Source organism: Kryptolebias marmoratus, linkage group LG11 (assembly GCF_001649575.2).
Source record: "Kryptolebias marmoratus isolate JLee-2015 linkage group LG11, ASM164957v2, whole genome shotgun sequence".
Classification (NCBI taxonomy): domain Eukaryota; kingdom Metazoa; phylum Chordata; class Actinopteri; order Cyprinodontiformes; family Rivulidae; genus Kryptolebias; species Kryptolebias marmoratus.
Window position 1 is genome coordinate 2295678 of NC_051440.1, and position 23791 is coordinate 2319468.

A 23791-nucleotide genomic window follows, 5' to 3' on the forward strand; every position below is an offset into this window, starting at 1 on the left:
TCCTGCCAGCAGCGTCCTTATTGTTGCCCTTCAGTGCTGCAGCTGAACTGTTTCTGCTGCGGTCTGCAGGGACAAGTGTGCAACAAAACAAAACACATCTGATAATATTCTTATCTGAATATCAGTGAGCACAAATATTTCAGGTTGCTCTCAGGAGAATCCGCCTTTGTCTTTGTGACGGGGAAGCTAAATCTGAGAGACAGAGTCTGTTTTAATGTCATTTTGAGAGTCCAATTAACTTTTTCTCTAGAGACAGGCTAAATGGTTGTTAAATGTACTGAAGAAGCTAAACATACAGTATATTAGGACTGCCCTGTGTGCAGAAGGCTCTAGTGTTTGTAAACTTAGTTTCAAAGAGAAAGTTTCTGTTTTCCACTTTATTTTCACTAAGCTTTATGTACAAATCAGATGTTAACTCATTCTGACAGAACTGTCTATCATCTTTGATATTTTTTAGCTTCTGTAAAATGATCAGATTAGTAAGATTTCACACAAGTGTAGTGTTTGTTACCAAAGTTTTGTACTGTAATACTAAATCTACTCTTCAAAATAAACTAATTAAAATGAAATGTCATTAGTTCCAATAAATCGACCTCTAAAGACTTTACTGGATTTAATTTTTTTAAGAATTTATTATCAAACATCGCAAAAAGACAACGTAGGGCCAAAATTTTCATGCTACACTCCTGCCAGTGACTGTGTGTGTGTTCATGTATCTGTCTGTTAGCAAACTATTGTATGAACCACTGGAGAAATTTTAATGAAACATGAAGAAGATGATAACAGGATACACATCTACAACTGATTAACTTTTGGTGACAGCTTGATTCAAGATGGCTGCCAAAGCTAACAGACTATAACTCAGACACTTTCACAAATATTGAGCTAAAAAATTGATGTGGTAGTAGTTGACAGTCTTTCTCAACCCATACAACACTGATATCTTGATATCTTGCATTATCACTTGAGATTAGGATAAAGGCATGAGCAGAGTAAATCTAACTCACTGCTGTACACACACACACCATCAGCAGAGTCATGTGATTTCCCCAGCCCCTTTTTCACTATCTCCTCCTCACATCTCTGCTCAGTCAGCTCGATGGGCAGCTGTTAGATGGAGCTCTCATCCTGTCACAGAAAGCTGAGGGAACAAGTGACAGTGATGAAGAGGGGGAGGGTGATGGGGAGCAGTGCCTGATGAAGTCCTGCAAAGCCTTTGAGCACAGAATGAAGCTGCTGCCATTTTAATCTGTGACAGGTTAGTGTCCTAAGGAGCAGCCAGTCAGGGTCAGGAGGTTTTATAAAATCCAAGATCATTTTTCAGAAAACAGTTACTTCAGCTGCAGATAAAGAAAAAAAATCTCTCTTCTTCCTCCCTTTGAAGGCTAAAGAAGCTGAGCTGATGGTGAGTAACACAACTCTCTCTCTCTCACTTTGTGTATGTGTGTGTTAACTTCATTGGAGTTGCTATTTGTCCAATAGGTGTGAAACTTTCGATCTGCAACAGACAGACATGCAGTCAATGATTTTTTTTTTCAAATTCACACTTTTCTTTTCCTGTTGTTTTTTATTTTTCTGTGTATTTGGCAATCTAACTTATTCTGTATGTAGCTGTTTTTATATCAAAACCTTCAATTCATTCAAAAGATACTCTGACTTTTTTCTTTAATTTTTATCCTTTTCAAAATATTTAACTTTACTTGAAATAGGTAACTTTTAGCTAACCTTTTGTTGCTTTCTATTTTTGTCTACCCTACTGATACATTTAGCTTTTAAATAACATTTAGCTATTTTAACCTTTCAGCTACTGTTTAGCTAATTTTAGCTTTAAGTTAGCATTTTGCTACGTTTCGCTTCTAGACGACCTTTTACTACTTTTTCTAATTTCTAATTAATTTATTTAGGAAAAGGCACAGTGTACATTATTAAACATTTAAACAAGTTGAATTTACCAGAATTAGCCATCAGAAGTCCCTTTGCCTAGAAGGTGTAAATATACAACAATAAAAACAGCAGTCAACATAGATTAAAATGTTAAAATATAGATACAAGAAACATCTCAAACAATAAAACCATAAAATGAAAAACATCTCATGTCATTATAAGAGTTACTTAATGTTGATTATCCAACATTCATTATTTCACACTGCATTTGAATGAGTAACAGGATGACTGACTGAGGTAGAGAAATCCACTGATGTGATGCTCTGAAAGAGAAGCCTTGACCAAATGTTGTCTTTCTAAATGAGATTGTATCGTTTCCTCTGGCAGCTCCTCTTGTAGCTCTATTTAAAACTGAACAGCTGAAGGCGGACACAACCCCCCTATCTGCTTTTTAATTATCTTTCTTTCTTTGGGGCCTTTCTTTGCAAAATTTCCAAATTAAATTATTATGGATCTGGTCAGCTGGTCTCTCAACGCAATAGATCAAATTTTCTCGATGACTAGACTGGGCACAGAAGAGCCCATATGCCTCAACAGGACATTTCCAGTTGCATACATCTTGGATTCCTGGGAGAAGTGGAACATTGTGTGAGGATGTTGAAGACAAGTACATAATTGGATTTTTTAAAACAGGATTTCTGCTTTTTGGGCTTGGTGGTTTCCTGGTGTTTCGTGAAATTCGGAAGACGCAGTCAGCTGTTCCTGCCATGACAAGGCTGCCTGGCTTGTGTGAAGGGATGTGCTGAGCAGTGAACACTCAGATTCAGTTGCTTTGCAAACAGAGGCGAATACTGGACAACTCTTGTGAATCGCAGGCCAGCTGTAGACCTTAGAACTTGCTGGCCGAATGCAATCAACCTTGGTGAAGTTACTGACTCGGCTCAGCGGAAGTGACCACATTATTTGGATGTATGGATTCGCCATTCAGATGTACCAGTGGGACTCTTAAAGCTGGCATGAAATTATGCCTTCGGCCTGACCTAAACAATTTTGATATCTAAATCTGGCTCCACTGAGTCAGCCTTGGAAGGCTGGCTATCTCAAAATTCTCCTGGATGTTATGTAAACTTGACGCTCTCTGCCCAAGAGTTCCTCTCTCCCAGGACACCAGTGGATCTGTGCGGGCTCCCCTCCCAAGGCCAAAACTTTTCATCACTTTCAGAACTATGGCAGACAGAGGCCTATGTGGGACAGTATTTGTGGGCATTCCTTACCCTAATCTCAATGTCTTCGCTGAAACCCTCTCTCATATCTCCCTCTTTTTTTTTTTGTTGATACACTGACTTTTTTAGTTGGCCTTTTATTAAAATGTTTTTAACTCTTAGCTGGCCTTCGGTACTCTTAGTTAACCTTCCAGTACCTTTAGTTTAGTTTAGTTTAGTTTAGTTTAGTTTAGTTTAGTTTAGTTTAGTTTAGTTTAGTTTAGCTTTTATCATTTCTGATCTGTTAAGCTGAGGTTTTAACATCCTAGTTTAGTTTATGTTAGCTTTTATTATATCTTAGTTTGGTTTTCCTCACTTTATCTTCAGGAAGTCTATGACCTTCTCTTTGTAGGTTGCTGGTTGGATCCCTTTTCAAAGTATCATATGTGCTGCTGTCACTAAATAATGTGGACACTTTTTTCTGGCATTCAGAAATGTTGAAGACCACTGTGCATCTTCTTTTGTCTGGTGGCAAAATGGTGATGTTTCAGTCCTGGATGAGAGATATTATAGGATCTCTGGATTTGCAATGTCCTGGATTAGTGAGAATCCACTGGACAGATTTTACTATGTACATTTATGACTGATTAACTTTTGCAGCCAACCCAATTCAAGACAGGCACAAAATGGGAATAACTCAGTTATTTTAAAGATATTGAGCTAAAATTTTATGTAATTGTAGCTGACAGTTATTCGCAACACATATTACAAGCGCTAACAGATTGTGCAAGATACTGCTTTTTATGTGAGATCACGTATAACATTATTTACTTTTGAGGTTTGACCAAAATGGCTACATCTTCGTCATTTCTCAGCATAAGATGATTTAAGTCTAAAACTCTAGCATGAAAGGCAGTGGGAGATATGTATTCTGTCAAGAAATGCTAGGTTGTTAATTTTGCCAAATATATCCTAGTATTACCACCACTGTACCAACACCCCCACCATCAGCCTGCTCACACAACACGCTTATAGGTCACTCTAGATAAGAGTATCTACCCAAATAAAACTATAATGTCTAAAAGATTCTTCTTACACCTGCTGTATTTTGCAAACACTATAAAATACAATTCTACTTTTTCTTTTAGTGGAACCCATAAATATAGTGAGGCCAAAAAATGTACCGGAGCAGGAACATGCACTCTCAGGGTTCAGTGAATTACAAGTGCAGAATGGAGAAAAAACAGCCAAGAGCAATTTCAGCACTTGATAAACAGAATGTGACACTCCAGCACCTCTATGTTTGGCTGGTGCTCAGAGCTGTGCTCGTGTTGTGTGTGAAGAGTTTGGATGTGAAATAATGTACATGTAAATACTAAATCAAGGCCAACAAAGATGTTTCTTGATGAAAACAATACTCTGTCATTGCTCTCTATCTGCAGGACCTCTACATTAACATCAGTTCTTTCTCCCACTTTTCTAAAACCTGACTTCATTCGCTGTCACAGACAGTGACAGAGATCAGAGGTCATTACCTTTATATGATGTTTATAGGAGTTTAACAGAGGTTACACTCAGCCTCCTGCAGGCTGCTGAAGTAGAGTTGATATACAACGTCACATCAGAAAACATATTTATTTAGTTTTTACCATAGACAGTAAGCTGAACCTCATGTTTACAACAAAAAAGCTAAATCTGGGTAAATAAAAAAACTTCATTAAAAGGTTTAAAAGAAGGAACAAAATTCCTAAAACAGTGTTTGAATGGTAACCAGTTCCCTGTAAGAGGGATAAACTGAACGGGACACAGACCGTGAGCACCTACTGAACATAATCCTCCATCTACAGTGGCTCACAAAAGTATTCATCCCCCTTGCCATTTGTTTCTGTTTTGTTGCCTTACATCCTGGAAATTAAATGGATTTTCAGTTTGAAAATGGCCTTACACAAAATACTTTAAATTAATGAAGTTAAATAAGGAAAACATAGTTTTAACTATTTCTAAAACTGAAAAGTGGTGTGTGCATATGTATTCACCTCCTTTTCTTTGAAGCCCCAGTCATTCCCTTCAGAAGCCTAACAATTAGTTCAATAAGATCCACCTGTGAGGGATTGAAGAGTCATATGTTCTCAGTATAATCCATCTGTTCTGATAGACCCCAGAATCAACAGCAGTTTCACACCTCTAAGTAGTGATAGCTACCAACAACTAAGAGACATCATGAAGACCAATGAACTTCCCATATAGGTCAGAGACAAAGTTGTGGGGAAAAACAGATCAGGGTTGGATTATAAAAAATATCCCAGAACCCTGAACAGCCCATGGAGCTCCATTAAAACCATTATTAGGACATAAGGATGATACTGCCACAGCAAACCTGCCAAGAGAGGATCATCTACCAAAAGTTACAGAGTGGGTAAGGAGGGCATTAACCAGAGAAACACACAGAAGGACAAAAATAACCCTGATGGAGATGGGAGGATCTGTCTATAGGACCACTAGAAGCTGCACAGAGCTGAGCTTCATGGAAGAGTGGCAGGAGATAATTTAAGATAAGATGAGATGCTTTATTGCTGATGTATTCTACAATGAAACTTTGTTTGTGGCACTTCCTGTGGCAGCTGCTGTGGATGCAGGGGGACTGGTTCAGTGTTGCTTCAGCTGACTCTTTATAGTGGGTCATCAGGAGACACAGCAAGATAAAGCTGTGTGTCATCTGAATACATGTAAAATTTGATGCAGTCTCCTGATGATGTTTCCTAATGGCAGCTTGAATAAATTTAAAGCATGGGGCCTAAAATTGATTCCTGTGGAACTCTATATTTAAGTGTATAATGTTTAGATGATAAATTACCTTTACTAATAAAAATAATTGTCCATCTACGAACATAAGTTAAATCACTTAAGAACAGTTCCAGAGATGCCAAGTTATCAGAACCTCCAAGAATGGTGTGGCTAACTGTGTCCAATGCTGAGCTCGGGTCTAATAAAACTAAAGCTGAAGGTTTGTTTAAATCCATGTTGTATCTAAGGTAATTTAAAATCTTGATCAATGCTGTTTCTGTATTATGGCTGTATTTAAAATCAGACCTATTCATACCTATGAAAAAAAAAATTAATTGAATAAAAAAAGCCTTTTTTAAACTTCACTTAAGAACAGCAGATCTGAAATCACTCTGTAGGTATTAAGCATGGAGGCATCTGGATTACTTCTCGTCTGGTGGGGTTTAATGATGGCAGTCTTATAAGTAGTAGAAGACACCCAAACAGTTCTTCCATCTATTCATTTATTTACCTGCTTTTTCTTTTCCAGGTCCTGGGGGAACTGGTGTCTGTCTCCAGCAGTCACTGTGCAGGAGGTGGGGTACAACCTGGACAGGTTGCAAGTCTACCCAAGACAGTTATTGTCATTGTTGTTTTTCTTTTGGCTGCTTCTGTGTGCAGGAGTTGCCACAGCTAAAAAACTTGCAAAAGAGGTTTGGCTATTGTTTTATGCCAAATAACCTTCCTGACACAACCTGGGCTCAAGCCCACAGTCAGGGTTACAAAACTGCAGTACTGACCACCAAGCCACCAACACAAAAATACAAAAAAACCTGAGAGAATTTTTTAAATAAAGAGTAGGTATGGGGTCTAAAAAGCAAGTTGCCTGATTTAGTTGAGAGATAATTCTACCAAGTATTCCAGCATCAATTAGGATAAATTCCTCCAGCATTTTTCACTAACCAACAACAGGTTTTATGTGTCTATATTTGAAAAAGATTCTGGAAAAGATTTGACCTGATACTTTCTATTTTTCCTCTGAAGTGGGCTGCAAATTCCTCACAATTGGAGCCGTTAAAACATTGCTCAATACTTTTGGGGCAAGCTTAGTTAGTCTGTCAAATACCAAAAACATGTTTTGTTGGGTTGTTTTTATTGTTTGGTATGAGTTTAGAGAAAAAGGAGTATCTTGCTTGTTTTTTTGCCTTTTTGTAGATAATCAATAGGGGCCTCACAAATATATTTGTGGATTTTCTACAAAAACATGGTGTAAGCCTAAATCAAGAAAACATCATACACACAAAAAAATGCAGTTGTAAAAAAATGTGCATATGGATGAACATAAACACATTTCCTTTGTACATCTAGATCAAAGTGGAACCGAGCACAGAGGAGACTTCTCCCCTGACATGCCTTCATTTAAAAATACAAATGGATGCAAATATGCCCTGCAGGTGTGATTCTCCTCTATGCACAATTAGAAACCACATATACATGTGGGAAAAAGAGGTACTATTTACATGTGTCATAGTTGTAAGTAAACCCAAGACCATGAGAGATACAGAGAGCCATGTGATAAGACTCGATAACCCGGTGAATCAGCCAATGCCGCGAAGGTCAAGCTTATTGAGATGAAGAGCTTCCTTGCTGCATGTTCCAGATTGGGTAAGAGCTGCATGAAGGATGCCCAATGGTCTCCCTCCTGCGGGAGTCTGTGTGCTGATGGAGAAACAACCATGACCTCTGCTGTCCTAGGGCAGCTGAGGACTCCAATGCTTCTCTTAAGACAGAGACTTCAGGAGTTTACACTGAGAGGATGAAAGAGATGAATGTTTCACCTCTGGAAAAGGTCTTGTTACAGTTTTTAGTGCAAAGCTTGGGAGCCATTGTAGGGGTAGTATCAGCCTCATATTGGTGAGTGGGAGTCTTGTCAGACAGAGCCAAGAATCAGTTTGAAAGTTCATCCAGTGTTTTGAAGTGGATCCAGTAATTACGAACAACCTTGGTCCAGGATAGCTTAGTTTGGTCAGTCAGTCTGATTAGGAGTTGATGTGGCGCTCTAAGCTTTTGGTCTGGGCCTCATTTGAGCCCAATCTTGCTGTGTTGGCCCAGATATCAGCTGTGGCTGCAGTGAACCAACAGCATTCGGCTCCAGTCTCTTCTGCAGCATGAGTCAATTCTAACCGTGGAAGTATGGTGGCAGTGTCTGGGACTGCTGCAAAACACACCTTCACTGTAGTTTCTGTTTTTTTCTGTAATTTGAAACCTCATTTGTCACATTCCATCATGCAGTCTGCAATAGACTGACTGGCATTTTTGTGCAAAATTCAGGGGGCAAAAAAAGAATCCTATACCAAAGGAGAACACTTAAAGCACCATTTCTTCAGACTTTTTATCGTAGTTACAGATGAGTGACAAAAACTTTTATTGCAATTTTATGTCTCCTGCACAACTTTCTCTGCATAAATGTATAAAAAGAGGGAAAACAAGAGAATCAAAGACACATGAATAAAAGCAACAACAACAAAAACCTATACATTATATGATGCAATGCACTAGTGGATGTTAAGAACACAAAAGAAAAGATGGTGACATGACTTGATGGTGGTGTTGGATGAAAAAGAAAAGGATCATTCCACTTCAATATGAATGTGTTCTCTCAACATTAAAAGCAGTGAGCATAAATCAAAAGCTCAGGTTACAATAAAAACCAGACTGTAAAACTTTAATCTAAACATGTGAGTCAGTCCACATCATGTTGTTATGAGCTGAGCAGCTTCTGGTCTCTGTTAGAGAAAACAGACTGCAGTGTGCATCACAAGTAAATCTTCTGTTCAGATCAAGTATCAACATGATGATAAAAAGGGAATCTTTGTAGAGCTGGAGGAAAGTAAAGTAAATCCAAATACATCACAAAGTATTATGAAGATTATACATCATGTGGAAATATTTGTTTGTTTTTTTAATCATCCATAAAGTCCGAAATCTTTTCTAGATTAAACTGAAAAAGTCACTTTGAGCGTTTCTTGCTTTGCTTTCATATTGGCTGCCCGTGTATTTTATAGTTTGTTTTAAAATTCTTTTGTTCGTTTTTAATTTTTTAAATAGCATTGCTCTGCCTTACTTAAAAGATTTTCTCCACCACTACACTCCCTCTCGGTCACTCAGGTCCGCTGACCAGCTGCCTTCTCTGTTGGTGCCCCTAAGTTATGAAATGCTCTGCCTTTGCACTTTCGAAAGGCCCCTTTACTGTCCACTTTTAAAACACGTTTGAAAACATATTTTTATTCACTGGCTTGTAACACAACAGAGACTTGACGTTACTTACGTTTTACTGGTAATTGTTTTATCTGTTCAACTGCATTGTTTTTATTGTGCTTTTTAATTCATTATCATGTGCTTGACAACAAAGCTCCCAGTGTCTTTATGTTTTTTCCCTGTCTCTATTTTCTGTTTTTCAGTATCTTCTCTGAAACTGTGTTAGGGTGACCTAGCAACAAAAAATAACAAATCGAAACCCGAAGTTCCTGTAGACCTGATGCCACAGATATGCAGAACTGTGACCAACAAGGCCTCAGCCAGCTGAAGGGTGTAGGTGAGAACTCGCATTGTAGAGTTAATTTTTTTTTGTTCCCCTGACAGCTGAAACATGCTTTCTGTTCTTTAGAGCTCAGTCTTTAATTTCTTCAGTGTTAGTTTGTAACCTGTGCCCATAAACTATCCATCCATCCTACCATCTTCTTCACATGATGGTTCCTGTTCAGGGTCACAGGAGCTGTGCCTATCTCCAGCGGTCACTGAGAGGCGAGGTACACTCTGAACAGGTCACAAGTCCATCACAGTGACATATAGAGACAAACCATTCACACTCTCACTTGCACATAGGGACAATTTAGAGTTACCAATGAACCTACCATGCATTGTTTTGGTCTGTGGGAGAAAACCATGCGTGCACAGGGAGAACATTTAACCGCCACACAGACAGATTTTGGTTTGAAGTTGAATCTACAACCTTCTTCCTGAAGCTCTAAACAACACTGTTAAAACAGCAGGAAATAAACAGTATTTCTTTAATGTATGCATCTTTCCTGTCAGAGATTTTAACAAAGTTCATCTTAAGATGAGAAATGGAGTTGTTGTTGTGTTGGTTAAACCTCAAAATGCACTTTAGGCTTAATTTCATGCATAATTGTGGGATCTGTTAGAGCTTTAAGTATGTGTTGTGACGACTTTCAGCTACTATCACACCAAATTATAATTCAATATCTGTAAAATTGACTGAATTATAACCATTTTAGTGTTTTCTCGGGTCAGTTAGCTGATGCAGCCATTTTGAATTGAGCTGAGTTCAAAAGTAAATATTCGTAGATGTTTATTCAATGATTACTTTGTAACTATTTAATTCTCCCTTGGCCTCCGGGTCAAATGGACCCAAAGTTACAAGGGCTTCTCTTCTTCTCTTCAGTTACGAAGGCTTCAAGAGGGTTAAAATAGAAACATCCAAACAAAAAAATATCTTTATTATTTTTGTACCTTTGAGACTTCTCAGAACATTTTACACACTGACAAGACCTGTGAGTTAAAAAATATACTGTACACAGCCATATTTTGTTAAAGTGCATTTTCTCTCTTTCATGTCTTTCAGTCTGTGTGGCTTGGGCCAGCATAGTGTTGGTTCTGCTGGGAGTTTTGGGCTCAGTCAGTGGCTGTCCTGGTGTCTGTACCTGCTACAGGAACACAACTGACTGCTCTGCTGTTGACCTCGTCTCTCTGGCGCCTATCCTGGAACTGCTAGGTTCAGGCTGTCTGGTTCTGCGTCTGTCCCAAAACAACCTCTCCTCAGTGGGCAACGTTGGTATGTTCAACCTGAGCAGCTTGGAGGTCCTGGATCTCTCCCAGAACCACTTCTACAATTTGCAGCCTGGAGCTTTCCTGGGCATGAGCAGTCTGCGCTTATTAAATCTGTCTTCTAACTACCTCGGCATACGTCTGTCCACCTCCAACCTTGCAGACAGCAGAGTGACTGTCAAGGACTTGAACGGAAATCAAGGCAGTATTGGTTTGAGCATGGAGGTTTTCAAGGGATTGTGGCAACTGCAAGGGCTCGACTTGTCCTCTAATGGGCTCCTGTGGCTGCCTAAAGGCCTGCTGGATGACCTTCAGAAACTCACCTGGCTGTCCCTGGCCAACAACAGGCTTGTGTTTCTGGACAGGGTCACATTTGAGCCACTGGTAAGACTACAGGAGCTGCAGCTGGCTGGAAACCCCTGGAAGTGTGACTGTAAGCTGAGAGATTTCAAGCACTGGATGGAGTGGTTAATTTACAGGGGTGAGCAGAGATGTCAGTAGGCTTCTTAAAACTTCAGTACTGATAGTTTGGCTTTTGCAAACTTGAGAAAGTCCAAAGTGGGTAGATGAAAAGCTGTAAAATCAAAGCACTCAATATCTCTTTTTACAAGATGGATGTAAGCCAAGCAAAGGCATCTAAGAATATAATTACCTCCATCTTTGTCAGTCCTCCCGTTTTTCCTTTTTATTTATTTTTCCCCCTTTCATCTACTTCTTTTTCCCTCTCTGCCCTTGTCTCTCCTCTCCATCTGTTTTATAGATGGGCAGGTAGATGTGATGCAGTGCAGTCTCCCGAAGGACTTGAAGGGCAGGGACATCCGCAGCGTACCAGGAGAGATGTTTAGCTACTGCCTGCAGAACCGAACCAAAGAAGGTGTGTCGGATCAGGCCGCACGGCCGCCCTGCCCACCCGGACGGGTCAGCAGCACAGATGATTGTGTTCGCCAGCGCTACCGGCCTGCCAGTGTACGCCGAGCACATGGCACCCAGATAGTTGCTGGGGTGGTTTGTGGTACAGTGTGTGTCATGATGGTTGTGGCTGCAACCTACGGCTGCATCTATGCCTTGATCATGGCGCGGTACCAGAGACAGATGAAGATCCGCGGGCAGCCTTTGATGGCCGACTTGGGACCTGACGCCGACACCGAGGACGGGCAAGGGTCGTCTCCTGACACACTGGTGGTGCCAAGTATAGAAGCCTGCGACTTTGTGGATGGCTATCGAATCAGCAGCTTCTGACGCATTCTGATTTTAGGTTGTTTGCTTTGGCTGTTTCTTTCCCTTGGCTCTGATTGCTGATGACACAGAGTCTGCGGAACCAAAGCTTACAGTTCTGCTGCTGTGCTGAAACTCTCTGGACAGGGACCGATTGTTCAGCTAATAGAGAGGATGCTGGAATGCCGCAGAGCTTCTTTTAATGTATGGATGCTCTGTGAGTCCTTATTCCCTGCTCTGTATTTCTCAGTCAGCCTCTAAACTCCTCTGAAGTTGCAGTTCAGTATTTCTGCACCATTCTTTATGGCTTTTTTTGTTTCTTCTTTGAAAATGTATAACTGCACTTTTGTTCAAGCTGTTTTTATATCTGAGGACAGGCAAAACATACAAGTTTCAAAAGTACCAAAGTATAAAACATATTTCTCACCAGTAGTTGGATTTCATATTTGTTGCTTTGATGAGTAATTCTTTGTTAATGTGTGATATAGCTTGTTAAATTTGCTCAGAACAGATTAAGTTAGAGTCCTGCTGCTCAGATAAATCTTTTAACTCCTCTGGTTTTGTATGCTGCATTCAAACAATGTCAGGATTCTGCTGACATCGAGAGGCCACGTTGCGAACTGCAACAGCTCTAAAACCCAGCAGCTGTTCTGTCATTCCACACAATCAAATGTTATTGTGAAAACACATGAGAATGTCATCTCGCATGAGCTGTTCCAAATCTTTGTCAAATGTTTTTCTTTTCATAAGCACAAAAAAATTTATCCATTTCAACTGGACTGTTATTCAAGCTCAAGTTATTCAACTATTTATGTAAATAGTTTTTTTTTTCAAACACACATCATAAATTTGAGAAAAACAATCCATAACAACAGGTCTCACAAGTACACAAATCCCAAAACCAGTTGATTCATCAATCAAAAACCAAACTCATCTATCCCTTGTATCAGCATAATCTTTTTTAGATGATAACTTTTCAAAGTCATTTCATTTTACAGTTGTATGCAGCTTGATTAGAATTAAAGCAGGATTACTAACCGGTACCCTTACTTACATCACAATTTAAACAAGAATATCTTAGAAGTAAAATCTAATTGAAATTGGAATTAATTTATAATGTGAACAAAGTTATGAAATTAAGTTTTATAGCAATTAGTCTTGAGTCAAATAACTGTAATTAGGATTCTTTTCTTAGTTCCTCCATTGTCCATTTGCATTCTCCCCAAGGACACCAAAATTAAAAAAAGCTTTCCTTTTGTTTGGGAAACCCTTGGGTCTTTGGTGACAGCACAGAAAAACACAGAAAACACAGAAAAGGGATGCATCCCCAGCCAAGCTTGCCGCGGCTCTGTTCCTCAACTTGATTTCTGTTCCTCAACTTTTTTTTCTGGTTCAACAGTCTGCCCTGGAGCTCTGTTTGTACTCTTCTTCCAGGACAAAGTAAAGATGTGATTTGACTGTTATGTTCTTTTAGGGGGGCTTGTTTCTTTTAGCTGTATGATGCAACAAGTGATAAAAAGCCTGCTAGTTTTAGTGGGCAGGTATCTATTTGGTTGGTCTGCATGGTAGGCAGCTCTGGTCAAATGTCCAGGTACTGTTGACCATGTTCTTAGGGACATCTGGGGTGGAGCACATACAGGTCAAACAGCTGTTTAAAGAATACAGGAAGGCAGACCAACTCAGCATGCAGGGTGCTAAAGAGGTGGGGAAAAGTGTTCCTGTAGCAGCGTGAAGATAAATTTTGAAATACTGTGATGTTTCTAAATGTTCTCCTTATTGCCACACATGTAGGTATAACTGAACTAACAGCACACTTGTCTTTAATGTGTGTGACTCTGATGACCTTGTGCTTTGGTAAAATCAAGATTTTGATAAAACTAAATACAATAAAACAACTGTAAAGGTTTGAAAGAAACCATGAGTAAAACTTAGTCTTAAATAGTCAATATTTTGATATGAAACATCTTCTCACTGGCACCTCGAGCAAAAGTCTCCAGAAACTCCAATACATGCAGATCTCTACTGCAAGGATCCATATAACACTTGCTCTATACTCGCTCCACTGGCTTCCCATCAATACAAAGATTGATTACAAGATCTCCCTCCTCACCCATCAGGGTGTTTATGGAAACTCTTATCTGAAAGAACATCTCACTCCACAAACCTCAACACATTCCCTCCACTGTACACATTCAAACTGCCTTCATCTTCCCAAAATGTGTGTGACTGTGATGGCCCTGTGATGAACTTTGACCTGTTCACTTGACTTAAGGTGAAGAATGGGTGCTTCTGCATGCAGTGACAAGCATCAAGAAGTTGGCCTCTACGTTAGTTGTCTTTCAGTGCTCTCAATGCTTATGTGATTCTAGGTTTTGTGTCCCTGAGGGCTTTAGAACTTAATTAACATCAGGCTGACATGGGTTTGTTTTATTTCGCATTGCCTTGGCTTGTATCACACGTTTTGTTTGTAAACAAAGCTGCCACCATGGGAATGACATGTCAGGAATATTCCTGTGACATGCTGCTATAAGTGAACTCTGCAAATCTTCCCCAAACTGCAGGTACAATATTGCAGTTCTTGTGTTTAGGAATTAGCAAAAGTGACAGGAAAAGAGGAAGAGGGGTAAACTAGAAGGTGTTGGACTGCCTCTAAAGAAACAGTTGCTCAGCAGGATCCCCCTGCCCTCTGTGTTCCTGTCAAACGTCAGGCCTCTGAGGAACAAACTAAACAACCTCCAGGGGGATGTCTGCTTCCAGAAAGACTTTGCAGCATCATGGTCTTCAGTGAAAGTTGGCTTACTGAGCAAAACCTGACACTTAGCTTCTTATTGATGGCTTTGGTGTCTGGCTTGCAACACTAAAACAACAGGAAAACCCCAAGGAGACAAGGTATGTCAGGACATCAGCAATAGGTACTGGAGCTCTGAAACTGTCCGAGAGTGGATTTGCACACGGAATATTAAACTTTTAACTGCGTCCCTATTATTTACCACGAGAGTTTCCACAGAGTTTTATAACTGTGACTTTTATCCACCCAAAAACAAATGCTGCCTCCACCTCCCTGTACAATATACAAGGTTGTACAGAGACTTCAAACCATCTCCCTGGAGGTACCAATTTTTATTTTAGGGGATTTTAATCATGCCACTTAAAGGGACCCAAACAAACTTTTATCGGTATGTCTCCTGCCCGACCAAGAAGGTAGAACACTGGATTTATGCTACATGGTCATTAAGGATGCATTAAGTCTCCCCCACATACCAAACTGGTTTAAAAACGGGAAGTCCAAACGAGAGATGTGAAAGTTTGGAAAAATGAGGCCATGCTCTTTTTGCAGGTATGTTTTCACTTCATGGACTGGGAAATGTTCAAATAAATCTGTGAGGATTTGAATGATTTAACATATGTTAAAATAAACCTACCCCAATAAAAAGCCTCAAGTTACTAAATCTGATCAATCTTTTGTTAGGAAAAAGAACCAAGCATTGAAACAAGGTGACAGATCACCTCTCTACACAGCCACAAAGGAGCTGAAAGCAGAGATCTGTAAAGTGAAGAAAAGCTATAAAGCTGGACTTGAGAACAAAATGGCTTCCAGTAACCTGGACTCAGCCTGGTGCAGCATGAAAATTATTGCTGGCAAAAAAAAAAGAAAGCTCAGCTTGTATTTTAAATGTCTTCAGGTCATACACTGATTTTGCCAATGCTCCTAACTATTTTTATGAGTTTTATTTTTTCAGTTTAGCAATGAAAAATGAGAAATGAGTGGCAAATTGAGTGATAGGCAGCATTTCCTTGTAAGTCTACAGGATGCCAAAAAGGTGTTCCCACATAAGAGTCAAGAAGAGCCAAAAACAAGACAATATCTGTGGTTGGCTACTGAAGCCCTGCTCAAGTGTATAAGGGCCAGTATTTTATTTTATTTTTAGTCTTTAGAAATGTAACATGTCCTCAAAATCTCGAAACACGTGGTTATTCCAGTTCATAAAATCAGTGAAGGTCAAATGTATTTATAAAGTACTTTAACAAACAGCTCCTTGCTATCCCAAAGTGTTATACGCACAATGCAGTACAAATAAAAATGAAGTTAAAAGCAACATACAATTATGAGTAAAAAATTACAAAGAATAAATGCATATAAATTGAATACAAACAGCTAAAGAGAGGCATCATATATAGGGAAAACAAAAGAGTGGTTAAAATGGAGCTTTAAGGGACACCCCAGCTTAGTAGGACTGCTGTTTCTGTTTTTATATTTGACCTGTATAATTTGTTAGCAGTCTACAGTATGGACCACTGGTAAACAACTAAACCACGAAGAATGCCTGTTGATGAAAATGCTTCCAGAGTTTTTGTTTGTTCTTCTGAGTTGGAGCTACAGAGCTGAGACTCACCTCCAGCCATGGCTGTCCTTCCTCCAGATGTTACCGTCACTGCTGTGGTGGCTACCACATAATTCACTCCTGTAAGAAATACCTTTTATTCAACAAACACTGAAAGGTTACTCTCTTCATGACAATCAGCTACTAAATGTTTGGAGCTGGGTGGATGATCACCTTTGTCATTGACGGAGTAGTAGTAAAATTTGCCTGGAGTGTTTTCCACAGCAAGGCGGTACCACAGTGGGAAGTGATCAATGGTGAACAGGTTGGCTTTATCAGAGGGAGTCAGGAACTTCCTGTGAGGAATAAGTTCATCATCAGACAATATTTAAAACCATAATAGCTGTCAAAACACATGATTTTTCAAATTTCTGATTTGAAATTTTTGTATGTGTATTATTTATGATAAAAATAACGACTAAATATGCATCATCTACTACCAAAAGTCTACCCCATAATTTGTAATAAATGAGCTAAATTGGCAGAGTTATGTTTTGTTGCAAACAATTATGAATCATTTGTTCACATGTGAACATTGACGAGTACACTTCAGACAGTCTTGGGCCCGACTGATATTGAGTTGGTAAAAAAAATCCTGGATGTAAGCAAAGTCAGAGAAGAACAATGGAATCGAAGACTCCAGATTGAAAGTGAAAAGGTGAAGTATTTCTTTCTTCTCTATGGATAATAGTCAACAGAAGTAGAGTCATTTTGGGGAGGAAATCAAGCGGTGGAAAGTGTTAAAGCAAAAGTTGGGGTTAAGATCAGATGTAAATGAGCTGAGCTGAGATATTCCAAATTCTGGATTTAGTTATAAAGAAAAGCAAAGAACATTTGCGGTTTTCTAACGCAAATTTTTACAAAAACCGTGATGAGTTTGAGTTATATAACCCCCAAACAACCATTTAATAATGTAGAAACTGTGTTAGATGCATAAAAATTGTGTACTTTGACAGCTGTTGTGTTTAACTTTCTGAACTTAGTTGATCAACTGTGGTAACATTTTGTTAGACCTCCACCCATGTCAGGATTTGGGGGTCTTGGGTTTACTTTTGTATTGGGTTTATTATTTGTTGTGGTTATGTTTATTCTCCAATGTTTAATGTGTTCTTTGTTGTTTTGTTCCTTGTGCTATCTCTGACTCTCCCTCAGTAGTTCGGTCAACCTGCCTCACCACTCACACCTGTCCCTTGTTGCCACTCAGTCACCTGTTTCCATTTCCTCGTTACCCTCTGTCTTTTAAAACCTGGTCATCTCCTTCACTTACTTGCTGGTTCATTTTCACTCCTATGTGCTGTCCTGTTTTTCCTTGTGTCTCGCCCCTCGTGTTTGTTGCAACCCTGGTTTTTGTTATTTAGTTTTAGTTACTGCCTCGTCAGCCTTTTGTTTTCCTTTTTGTAAATAAATTAGTTTCTCCTTGTTCAGTCTGCATTGGGGTCTAACCAACTCTCCCCAGTCGTGACAACACTATGTATAAATGACAGCTGTGATTTGACAGCTGTTCAATGTGAATACAGTTCAACATTTATGTCCAAATATCAGGTTTTAGTAGTGGCTGTTACCAACACTTACCTGCCAACTTTATAGTGGTTTTGAATTGGTTCTGGTTCGTCTATCAGAAGTATTTTGGTTTTTGAATTTTTGTTCAAATAAGATCAATGAAAAGTAGTAGGAGACATTGGCAAAAACTCCGGAAAAGACGACCACTTGAAACAGAAATCAAACAACACTGACACCAAGCTGGGATATGGGTCCCTGAATTGTTTCATCCGTCTCTCCTTTTCTATAACTACTTTGTATTGCTCAGGGTGGTGGAGGTGGGGCAGAACCTATTTCAGTAATCAGAAGGTGAGAATTCAAATACACCTGAACAAGTAAAAGTTCATCACAGGATCATCACAAGAGATACTGCCATTGACCAACACTTACACTGAAGGTCAGCTTGAATGTTGTTGCACTGAGGGAGGAAACTGGAGTAATTGGAGAAAACTCACTTGTGCAAAGGGAGAACATGGATCCTCCCCACACAAAGGTGCTGTCATGATCTGTACGTTTTGAGTTCTGGTTTGATTCTGATTTAACGTTTTGATTATTATTTTGTACCAAAAGACCTTTCTTGTTTTCAACGTTCTTTGTTCTAGTGGGACTTCTTGTTTTACTTTGTAGAATTCCTCCCTTTGATTATTTTAGATGGTGGTGCATCCTGTTGGACCTTTAATTCATGCCTGATTTCTACTCTGTTGATCATCAAGTGTCTGTTTATAGTTTCCTTGTTTTTCCTAAGTTGGATTGTTTTGTTTTGTCATGGAACAACTTTACACTTGTATTCTCTATTAGTGTTTTAATTTCTCTCCCTCACAACATATTTTATTATTTTGTTAGTTAAATCAGCCCACCTCCTATATAATACATATACATACATATCTACATATATACACACACACACACACATATTGTATATCTCAAGAAAGCCAGGATAGGAGCTGTTTGAATTCTCTGTTTTGCCTCTTACTTTGCAACTCTGGTCTCAGTTCCTGTATATCTCATGGTTCGCATCAGGCCAGAACGAGTCCCAAGGAACGCTGTCTCAACTCCTGGTTCCAATCTTCAAGATTCACATGAGAAAGAAAAGGAATTATGTATCTTCATTAGAAAGTTTGAAATGACTGTCTCAGGTCAGGACCAGAGATACCTGTCTGCTACCTTGATAATTTTTTAACTAAACTAACAAAATAATTCATTTTAAATGTGCCTGACCTGTCATTAAGCAACAAAGTATTCCAGTAGGCCTCAAGTGGAGCTGTTACCACGGCGTCAAACAACATCTGCTGTAGCAATAACTCATCACCTGGACATGGGTAGGTTAAGTCAAATATAGGTAAAACAAAGGTCATCCAAACCTAAATCTATCTTAATCTGAAACCATTGAACAATCTTGCTTACTTAAAGGTAGTATGTCACTGGGCTGTGATTGTTGAAGACTAGTTGACCTATTTTCACCTATTTTCTTGCAATCCTGAGTCACCAATTAGTCTCCAACACTCGCAGCACAGTTAGATACCACCTTCAATGTAAATGATCAAATTATAGTATTAATATTTCAATTTGATTAAAAAATTTTAAGGTAAAAAACCTACACTCAAGATCCGGTTCTTTCCCAAGCAAGTAGCTGATGGCAGCTTGTAGCTGGGAGTATTTTCGGTGAGCAGGGTCGATGTCTGTCTCACAGTAAGTCCTGAGGAAAATGTAGAGAGACACACAAAGCAGCTTACAGACACTTTGACAAATTTTATTTGTACCAAGGAAGGACAATGTACTAAAATAACATACTTAAGTAAAAATACAGTTAATCTGTCGAAATTTTACTCAAGTACAAATAAAGTTACTAGTGTAAAAATCCACTCAAGTAAAAGTAAAAAGTAATTCATTAAAATTTACTTCATTCAAAGTTAATGCGTTATTTTACAAACAGACCCAGTCACTGCAGGCACTTCTGGTACACATTTTTCCCCTTAATTTATTATTAATTTACACATTCACTTTCACATTTACTCGTTATTTACTTTCTCTGCATACAGCATTTAGAAGCAAATGAGAGGACTTTGTGGGGACTCTTTTAGTTAGGATTTGAGTATTTTGAGTTATTTTTTTAGTTCTTTTGTATTAGGTCTAATTGTTTTCTCTTGTTTTCCTATAGTTTTACTTTGATTCTTGTGATCCATGTGTTTTTGTCCATTCCCTGTCGTGTCGTGTAGTCTGCTCCTTGTGCCCTCTGTGTTCCTAGGGCCATCACTCGCTCTCCCTCGGTAGCTTCCATGTCAGTCGGTCTCACCCATCTGCACCTGTTCCTAGTTACTAATCAGTCACCTGTGTCCACTTCCTCATCAGCCTCTGTCTATATAATGCGCTCCTTAGCTTCCATTACTCACTGGTTCATTTTTGCTATTGTGCGTTATCTGATTCTCTTTGTGTCTCCTTCCTCGAGCTCCCTGTGATCCAACTTCTTGTAAGTTTTGTTTGCTGCCCTGACAGCCTTTTGCTTTCATTTATTAATAAATCAGTTTTCTTATGAGCTCTTCCTGTCACCCAGCATTCTGGGTTCAACAAACTCCCCTAACCTAATAATTTTAAGATTTGTTCATTATCCTGTATTCTGGTCCATAATGTAGATGATTTTTAACTGACAACTGATTAGAAATAACAAAATTTGTATATTTTAAGTGTTGCTAAATTATCTGTGATTGAGGACAAATAATGTGGCTGACCATGGACACCAGTGTTAGAGGTTAGTTCATTTCATTCCTGATGCCATGTGATTTAACATACCACTCAGAGGCAATGCTGAGATCAGGGGAGGTCAGGTCATGCAATCCTGCAAAGGAAAATAAATTCAGTTTTAATTTCTATGCATCAATGAAATCGTTCAAGTGAATAAGTTGATGAATCAGCACCTGAAACTAAAAACTGTTTTATTGATTTCTTCTTTAAAATAAGCTGTATTTTTCTGGAAACTACAGAAGTAAACACGAGGAACAAGCAGAATTTGAACTGCCAGGAACACCAGAAAATTGTACCTTCTTCCACAGATACACTTCCAATAATCATCAGGCTTCCATGGCCCTTGGTCAGTACCATACCAAAGCTGCAGAGAAACAGCAAAGATAGACATCACACAACATTAAAGGTCAGAAAATAACTACAAGTGAACAGAACTGCTGCTTTACCTGAATGGTGTCTCATCAATGTTGGTGTAAAAATAATTATTGACAAGGTTCAGGGGTCTTTTCTGTTGCATGAAGAAAGAATCACAGAATGATCAGAATAGTAAATCTAAGCTATTATAAAGTAACTGTTTATAATCTTGGATTGTTGTACAGTATGACAATAAAGGCTATCAAATTCTGATGTTGTCACTTTCCTGAAAGCTGTCTTGTCTTTAGTTTTAGCACAGAACAATAAGTTGGAGCAGAAGAGTCTGTTATCTCACAGAGAAACTGACTTGAAAAGTTATTTTTTAATATAAGTAAAAGTTACCAGAGCAGCTTAAGTTTAAACTCCAGGAACCAGACTGAAAAAGCTAAAATGATTAAAAACCATTAAAGAAACAAGGTGTGAACTGATGGACTTCTCACCCCTTTATCCACTGAAGCTCTGACGTTTAGTGTGATGCTGCCCGTCTCTCCTCTCACCATGGCTGTCCTCAACTGAAATTTGGGGTGATAATGTTTATATTTTGGATTGAAAATAAGATGAAACAAAGATAAACTATACTTCTCTGCATAAGTAAACTTGGCTAAGGAAATAAGCACAGTTGTTGCAGTAGCATACACAAACACAAGCTAAAAAATTAAAAAGTGTTTTAGCAGGACAAATTGTAAAACATTTAGTTATTGACCATAGGGGTATACTACAGAGAAAGTTCAAAGTAGGGCTGGCTCATTGCTGTCCCAGGAGACAGCAATGATATAGCTTACAAGTGTATTCAAGCTTTCAAGCATATTGTTCAGCTATTTCTTGTGCTAAAAAGCATGTTTTATTTTTAAAAATTTTGGTCAAACAGGAAGTTAAGATTGTGCTGCATGCAGACACAGTGGCTCGGCTCTCTCCAACTTTCTATTTTTTTGGGTGCTTTTAGTGCCTATGTTAATCTCTACAGCCTTTATTAATGCAGCAGCATCAAAAAATTACTATGTTCTATGTTCAACTACTTTGTCAGGTAATCACTCTGAGGGCAGTTTTGACTCTACTTTTATCTTATGTTTCTCAGGAACAACCGGCTTTTTGTTATCCCCAGTGAAACGACGCAGGCGATGGAATAATTGGTATCTACATCTGTAAAACAGTATATACAAATTTTCAATAGTTACATTTACCCACTATACATACCAACCACATATGTATATAACTCCTACTGGTATTTTAAGCACTATAGGCACTTTACATTTACTTTATTCTATTGCCAAAAGACTGCCTTTTATTGCTTGTTGCTGATATGAAGAGACACCACTTATAATTCCAATGTATGATGCCAAAGTTCTCTCTTCTTTCTTTTTTCTTCTAAGATCATTATTTAAAATAAAAATGCTAGGTCTATATAATTATGAATTGAATGATAAAATTAAAATGTATTTTTAAAAAAACTGTTTTTGTGATTAAACTTGATCATTGAAATACTGACATTTAATCAATAACTTAAATGTGGAACACTTTTCAACTTCAAGTGGCCTCACGATTCTGTCTCTGCTATTTGCAGATAATGTGGTTCTGTTGCTGTCATCAATACGTGATTTCCAGCTCCCACTGGAGCAATTCACAGTCGAATTTGAGACAGCTGGAACGAGAATCAGCACCTCGAAATTTGAGTCTATGGTCCTCAGTTGAAAAAGGGTGGACTGCTCTCTCTGGGTTGGGAGTGAGGTGCCGCTTCAAGCAGAGGATATTAAGTTTCTGAGGGTTTTATTTATGAGTGAGGGAAGATTGGAGCATGAGATCACCAGACGGATTGGTGCGGCTTCTGCAGCAGTGCAGTGCATCCTCTGTACGTCTCTGTTGTGGTGAAGAGGTGGCTGAGCTCCAAGGCAAAGCTATCTGTTTATCAGTCCATCTGAGTTCCTATTCTCACCTGTAGTCAAAAACTCTGGGTAGTGACCAAAAGAATGAGATCTTGGATATATGGGGTTGAAAAGAGTTTTCTTCACAGGGTGGTTGGGCTCTCTCTTATAGATAGGGTGAGAACTGTGTCTATTGTGGAGAGACTCAGAGTAGTGCCACTGCTCCTCTACATTCAGAGGAGACAGTTGTGGCAAGTTGGGCATCTGGCAGAATGTCTCCTGGACGCCTCCTTAGGGAGATGTTTTGGGCACTGGGATGAGACGCCATGGAAGACCCAGGACACGCTGGAGAGATTATGTCTCTCAGGTGGCCTGGGGATATCTTAGAATCCTCCTGGAAGAGATGGCTAAGAAAAAAGAGGTCTGAGCTTCCCTGCTCAAGCTCCCAGGACACAAATCCAGAACAAGGGCCAGATAATTGTCGGATGTTTGTAAATGTGCATAAATAAATAAATTTTATTTTATTTTATTTCAAATGGACTGATTTATTAGGCCTTCTCTGAAGGCCTCAAGGATTCCCTTCTTTGTGAACAAGACCCCGAGATACTTAAACTCCACTTGGGGCAGGACATCTTCCCCGACCCGGAGAAGGCACTCTACCCTTTTCCGGCTCAAGACCATGGCCTCGGATTAGGAGGCACTGATCCTCATCCCGGCTGTTTTACACTCGGCTGGGAACCGCTCCAGCGAGAGCTGTAGATCAAGGTCTGATGAAGCCAATAGGACCACATCATCTGCAAAAAGCAGAGCTGCGATCCTAAGGCCACCAAAACGGATCCCCTCAACACCTTGGCTGCGCCTAGAAATTCTGTCCATAAACGTTATGAACAGAATCGGTGACAAAGGGCAACCTTGGCGGAGTCCAACTCTCACCAGAAACGAGTCC

General features: G+C 39.2%; 2 protein-coding genes across 3 annotated transcripts in view; one reads left to right on the plus strand and one right to left on the minus strand.

Moving 5' to 3' along the window:
- The window catches only part of LOC108248114 (voltage-dependent calcium channel subunit alpha-2/delta-4), an 88682-nt gene that overhangs the window by 26600 nt on the left and 38291 nt on the right, over positions 1–23791 (minus strand). The window contains exons 19-27 of the mRNA XM_017436638.3: positions 21427–21498; positions 21019–21080; positions 20869–20936; positions 20621–20666; positions 19432–19529; positions 19052–19142; positions 18807–18899; positions 16469–16590; positions 16307–16375 (exon numbers count right to left, since the gene is read on the minus strand). Of these exons, the coding sequence (XP_017292127.1) occupies positions 16307–16375; positions 16469–16590; positions 18807–18899; positions 19052–19142; positions 19432–19529; positions 20621–20666; positions 20869–20936; positions 21019–21080; positions 21427–21498 (721 nt within the window). The remainder of the gene's footprint in view (positions 1–16306; positions 16376–16468; positions 16591–18806; positions 18900–19051; positions 19143–19431; positions 19530–20620; positions 20667–20868; positions 20937–21018; positions 21081–21426; positions 21499–23791) is intronic.
- LOC108248113 (leucine-rich repeat and transmembrane domain-containing protein 2) lies at positions 1054–16186 on the plus strand. 2 transcript variants are annotated; one of them, XM_017436636.3, is made up of 4 exons: positions 1054–1405; positions 9311–9444; positions 10495–11178; positions 11458–16186. In XM_017436636.3, exons 2-4 carry the CDS (start codon positions 9399–9401, stop codon positions 11934–11936), a joined length of 1209 nt encoding a protein of 402 aa, XP_017292125.1. In that variant the 5' UTR covers positions 1054–1405; positions 9311–9398; the 3' UTR covers positions 11937–16186. The 2 variants fall into 2 exon arrangements, with proteins under 2 accessions (XP_017292125.1, XP_017292126.1); XM_017436637.3 differs by lacking the exon at positions 1054–1405 and having other exon boundaries at positions 6443–9444.

Bases quoted from the DNA above. Each gene is read 5' to 3' on its own strand.
- LOC108248113 (XM_017436636.3), top strand. From the start codon at position 9,399: ATGCAGAACTGTGACCAACAAGGCCTCAGCCAGCTGAAGGGTGTAG. The intron at 9,445-10,494 runs GTGAGAACTCGC...CATGTCTTTCAG, and splicing joins CAGCCAGCTGAAGGGTGTAG to TCTGTGTGGCTTGGGCCAGC. The intron at 11,179-11,457 runs GTGAGCAGAGAT...TCTGTTTTATAG, and splicing joins GGAGTGGTTAATTTACAGGG to ATGGGCAGGTAGATGTGATG.